Here is a 6,302-nt window from a genome sequence, read left to right as displayed (position 1 = left end):
AAATGTTTACTTTTTTTTTTTATTGAAAATAAAATGTGTACTTTGAAAGTCTTAACACGTTTAAAACACTAAGGATTTTTACAAAAAACCCTCTTCTGAATGCATTAAGGAGGGTTAATTTTGATCAACTTTTCATTTTGCTTTTAAAGAAAATGTATTTTGATTTAAGAATGTTTAGATATTTGTACTGGAAAACAAGACAAAAATACTGAGTAAGAATTTTTTTTGCAGTGCAACTTTACAACCCTAAAGGCATATAACAGTGTTACGTTTTCTCCCAAACATTTGCTTTCTCTGCAAACACAAGACGGGTTAAATTGTTCTGACGTTGTTAGTATGTGCTGCTCTTCTGTAGTTTGTGTTCAAAGCGTCTACGTTAGTATTAAAAATGTAAAAATGTATTGATACCCCATATCTCTTCAATAATCCTCCTGTCACATTGTCTTTATCTGCTTAACACACAATATCTGTACTAAAGCACATCAGCTACTCTTGTTCAAATGTGTTCAACCCATTGTCTTACCTTTTTTTTTATTTGGCACATGTTACATGTGTGTGCGTGTGCATTACAATGTGTTTAAAGAGGCTTGTGTGCACAGACCGATGTCTTTGCAGCTGTGTGACAGTAGTAGACGGTGGTTCCAGGCCTGGGCTTTGCCGAGGATTTTTGGGGATGGTTTTCTAACCAAGTGGAGCGCATGGGATCAACACCAGCACCTCTTATGGAGAATGAGCGTTGACGTAAAGAAGCTCAAACATCTGTATATTTATTGTTGTAAATCTTCACTACAAATAAGAAAGTCTTTAAATGATGATTTGTCAACAATGTTTAATTATTGCAAGTGATGGTAGATGAGCAATAATCTGTAATCTTGAACAAAAATAAAAATCACAAATGTACAAATTTTTTGCAGGTATTATAGACTGCAGTATTTTTTTTAGCATCAAATCAGATTATTACACTAATATATATATAAAAAAAATTCTAGTATTTTTTTTTGTCTTGATTTCCAGTACAAATATATAATCATTCTTAAAGCAAGATACATTTATTTCAGAGGCAGAAATAATGATCAAAATCAAATGAGTTTTTGCTTAAAACAATAAAAAATATGTTTTCCCTTTGAATTGAGTATTTTTCTTATACCCCACTGTGATTTTTTTTTTTTTTTTTTATCACTTAATTAAAGAATTTACGATTTAAGCCATTTTGCTTCTCAGTTTAATGCATCTTGATTTAAGAATATTTAGACATTTGTACTGGAAAACAAGACAAAAATATTAAGACTTTTTTTTTTCTGCAGTGTACTTGGTGTCATATGTGTGTTTGAGTTGATTGTTGTAGATGTTTTTTTGTGTTTTTTTATTATTATTTTTTTTTTTAATACCAGAACTGATTCACAATAAAGAGCACAAATAATTCCGTATTTTGCATTGGGATATTTAAGTCACACAAATGCTGAAAGTAGGCCTAAAGAATAACTCAGTAAATACTTTTGCGGACATATTATTGATTTTTTTAAATATATATATATATATATATATATATATATATATATATATATATATATATATATATATATATATATATATGATTAATTTATATATAATATGATTAATTTCAAATGTATTATTTGTTTATTGCACACCTCTGAATTCCTTCCCGATGTAAGCTTGACTCCATCCTGTACTTTGTGTGATGAGGAGACTGCTTGTTTCTAGACAGTGAATAAGCGTTCAGCTTCTGCTGCCTTTAATTTCCTGAAAGTGATGGGAGTGCTGCTCTGTTTCAGGACTGTCATTTTAGAGGATTTTAAATGCTGTGGGCATCCCAGTGAAAAGTGGGGAAACTGTTATGATGCCTTTAGGAAATTATCTCAACTTAGCTGATGCCTAAAAATAAGGTATTTTAAAGTTGTTATTCTTGGTGCGCTTAGTCACTTTGTATATTCCTGGACACTGAGGTCATGGATTGGAGTTATAATTAAACAGTGTAAACAGTGGGCGTTCATTCTGGACACATATGGGGTATGTATACTAAACGAGAACAGCTGCTGTTGCCACTCACACCTTCAGGATACATGCACAAATACACTAACCTGCAAATGTTAACTTAAACCGCTGATTTAACGAATAAAAATGTTTTGTTGGTATAAATCAATGCATTTAGCTGGATTCAGTGATGTTAATGACTTTAAATTCGATTTAAAACTGGCTAAATTATGTTACCATTGTAGGGTAGCCTATTTCTTACAGTGCACATTAAGAGGCTGCCGCTGTCGGTCATCTTCATTCTGACCCCTTATATATGACAGAGAGGGCGTTTACACGACAACGATGTGCTAAAAACGGTCACGTTTTCCTTTGCATTTTTCACGTACAAGCAACAACGTTGTTAAAACGATCCCGTTCACACGGATCCACAAAAACGACTAAAACACTGTATGATTCATGCCAGGCCAGTAGATGGCGATGTCACTTTGTAAATAAAAAGTAAGCGCATATCCACCTTATTTTTCAGGTAAGAGTGGGCGAGGCCATTTTGTAGTTTCAATGTATCTGGCTTCCGGTGTCATTCTCTTCCAGTTATTTTTAGCTGCACAAAACAGCCCTTTATGCTGCTTAATATTGCAAACTGGTATTTATTTTATTGTTTTATGTAGGCCTATTGTCTTAATTAGCTATAAATGGTATGGTTTGTAGCAAATAATTTTACAGTTTACTGCACTTTGATATTTAGGGCCCGAGCACTCATGGTGTGAGGACCCTAAATGCTAAGTCAATTATTCTTCCTGTCTGAAATGAATCGCATTTTTGAGGGCCTAAACATGCTCGAAAACTCATGAAACTTTGCACACTCGTCAGAAGAATTAGTTGTGGCAAAATGGATCAACATCATATTTGGTCAGTCTAATTTAAAGGCCTTTGCGACATTAAAGGTGCTGAAGAGGATCTTTTCGTCGACTGAGAAACCAAAGACTGTTAGTGAGTTTTTGAAACGAGCGCATGCGTAAGAACAACCCCCCTCCTTCACAGCTCATTTCGAGGGAACGCCTCCCAAAACTCGTGCACAGGTATTGGAACACGAGTGTTTACCACCGGCATTCGCTGTGGATTCATTATGTCGGACTCACCGCAGGTAACTCATAATCTGCAGTTGTTATTCCTGTCTCCTGACAAAAACATTGCATGCAGCGCCTGTGGAGTGTGGAAAGTTACTGGAGCGCGCAGCCGCGCTCGTCTCTCACAAGGAACGTCACGGCAGTGATTGACAAGCCAGAGAGCCAAGCCAGATTGGCTGATGTTTTTAAGGCCCTACCTCGTGCACAGATGATGTATATTAATATTATTCCTTTCAGTTCACCTAATAAATAGTCTTTTATCGGTTAGTAAAGACAGTTTCAAGTAATATTGCAAAAATGTTGCAAAAACATCCTCTTTAGCACCTTTACATTATGAAGATCTTTAGTTTTCACTGAAATGCGTGTCCGTGGCGGCCTGACAAAGTTCGATGTTTCGCCATGAAACAGGAAGTTGTTGTAACTCGGGCATACAATGTCTGATCTGACCCAAACTTCACATGTTTTATTATAGTCCTGACCTGAAGACATCTTCATGCCAATATTCAGTTACAGTCATAGCGCCACCTGTGGGCAACAGGAAATGACATGTTTTACACTGTGATAAACTCATAGAGATTAAATCAGATAATCACCAAATGTTGTCAGTCTAATCTTAAGGCCTTAGTGATGTTAAATTGCAAAGATCTTGAGTTTTTGTTGAAGGGCGTGTCCATGGCGGACTGATAAAGTCTGATGTTTCACCATGAAAGAGAAAGCTGTTGTAACTTAGTCAAACAATGTCCGATCTGTCCAAAACTTCACATGTGTGATAAGAGTCCTGGCCTGAAGACATTTACATGCCAATATTCAGTTATTCATAGCGCCACATGCTGGCAACAGGAAATGGCATGCTTTGCACTGTAATTAACTCCCAGAAACACATTTAAATATGCCATGAAGTACCAAACATGCTAGAAACACGTTAAGTCATGCAACACTTGGCTGAGTGCTAATGTTTGTGATTAACGCCACAAAACAGGAAGTTGTTGTAACTCAGGCATACAATGTCCGATCTGCTCCAAACTTCACGTTTGATTATAGTCCTCTACATCTACATGGCAATATTCAGTTATAGTCAATGCGCCACCTGTTGGCAGCTGGAAGTGTGGCACTTTGAAATGACTTTGTCATATTTCTCCTGTATTTACTCCCTTCCTTGCACGTTTATTCACTGTTTTCCTAAGGCTAACAGGTGGTGTTTGCCCCAGGTGCGAAGGTCCTTTCATCGCTGCTTGCAGCTTTAATCTTCTAGTTATTTCCTATAGCGGCTAATAAATCGTAAAACACGTAAAACGCATGACTTCACCTGTTTCGCAAATCAGCGTTTTTGTAGTTTATACGGAGACGATAACAGTACTGTTTTCAAAAACTTGCACTTTGTAACCTGCTTTCAAAAGTTTGCGTTTTCAGGCCTCCAAAAAGCCGTTGGCATGTAAATGAACATCAAAATGCATAATAAAGTGCTCTAAGACACTTGAGAGAGTTGTATTCAACCAACTGTCTACTTATCTCTCACAGAACAACCTCCTTGACAACCACCAGTCTGGTTTCAAGAGTGGCCACTCTACTGAGACTGCCCTGCTCTCAGTCACTGAAGCCCTGAGACTGGCACGAGCATCTTCAAAATCATCAGTACTCATCTTGCTGGACCTGTCTGCTGCCTTTGACACAGTGAACCACCAGATCCTCCTGTCTACACTCATGTCGAAGGGCATCACGGGAACTGCGCTCCAGTGGTTCGAGTCTTACCTCTCAGGTAGGTCCTTCAGGGTATCTTGGAGAGGTGAGGTGTCCAAGTCACATCATCTTGCTACTGGGGTACCTCAGGGCTCTGTGCTTGGTCCACTTCTCTTCTCCATCTACACGTCATCACTAGGATCAGTCATTCAGGATCATGGTTTCTCCCATCACTGTTATGCTGATGACACACAACTCTACCTCTCATTCCAACCAGATGATCCGACGGTTGCTGGTCGCATCACAGCCTGCCTGACAGCCATTTCTGCCTGGATGAAGGACCACCACCTCCAACTCAACCTTGCAAAAACAGAACTGCTTGTGATCGGTGCAAACCCAACACTTCATCACAACCTTTCAGTTCAACTTGGGTCTTCAACCATCACTCCTTCCAGGACAGCCAGAAACCTTGGAGTGGTGATGGATGCTGGTCTAACCTTCACAGATCATATTGCAGCAACGACCCGGTCCTGCAGATTTGCCTTGTACAACATCAGGAAGATTAGACCCTTCCTATCTGAACATTCCACACAAATTCTTGTCCAAGCTCTTGTTCTATCCAGACTGGACTACTGTAATGCTCTCTTGGCTGGCCTTCCAGCATGCACTATCAAGCCTCTACAACTGATCCAAAATGCTGCAGCAAGACTGGTCTTCAACGAACCGAAGAGAGCGCACGTCACTCCTCTCTTCATCAGTCTGCACTGGCTGCCAGTAGCTGCTCGCATCCAATTCAAGGCTCTGATGTTTGCTTACAGAACGACAGCTGGCTCTGCACCGCTATACCTTAACTCACTACTTCAGACTTACGCGCCCTCCAGAAACCTGCGTTCTGCAAGTGAACGGCGCCTTGTGGTGCCATCACATAGGGGCACAAAATCACTCTCACGGACCTTCTCCGGGACTGTTCCTGGCTGGTGGAATGACCTACCACGCTCTATCCGAGCAGCCGAGTCTCTAGCCATTTTCAAAAAAATGCTAAAGACGTATCTTTTTCGTCAGCACTTGACCCAGTAGTAGTAGCACTTACCTTGACTAATATTCTTCTCCTATCTGTGTATTTATTTATTTAAAAAAAAAAAAAAAATTCGCTATGAGCACTTTACCGACATAACTGTGACTTCACTCAGCACTTACATACTGTTGTTCTCATGTTGATTTAATTGATTCTACTACTCTCATTTGTAAGTCGCTTTGGATAAAAGCGTCTGCTAAATGACTAAATGTAAATGTAAATATTATATCTTAAACCTTCTGAGAAGAACCTTGCATCATTTGAACAAGATAAAGCTGTGTGGCTTTTCCCTTTGTTGCAGAAATACATTTCCAACCAGTCTTAACCTTTTCTGTCAAAGTCTGACCAGGTGGGCGTCTTTCACATTTTCAAATTAAAATGTTTATTAAAGCATCATTCCCATTTGACTTGATTTGTATGTGTAGACA

General features: G+C 38.8%; 1 protein-coding gene across 1 annotated transcript; it reads left to right on the top strand.

The window, feature by feature from the left end:
- Window positions 1–4,685: 4,685 nt before the first annotated feature.
- On the top strand, window positions 4,686–5,645 carry LOC137023771 (uncharacterized; the record flags this gene model as incomplete). Its single annotated transcript, XM_067390838.1, has 2 exons — window positions 4,686–4,878; window positions 5,077–5,645. Coding segments are annotated over exons 1-2 (624 nt in total), but the record flags the coding sequence as incomplete, so codon positions are not given.
- Between the last annotated feature and the right edge of the window lie 657 nt (window positions 5,646–6,302).

This window comes from Chanodichthys erythropterus, chromosome 8 (genome assembly GCF_024489055.1).
Source record: "Chanodichthys erythropterus isolate Z2021 chromosome 8, ASM2448905v1, whole genome shotgun sequence".
Classification (NCBI taxonomy): Eukaryota; Metazoa; Chordata; class Actinopteri; order Cypriniformes; family Xenocyprididae; genus Chanodichthys; species Chanodichthys erythropterus.
Note: the sequence above shows the minus strand (reverse complement) of the source record. Positions and strands in the feature narration are given on the sequence as shown.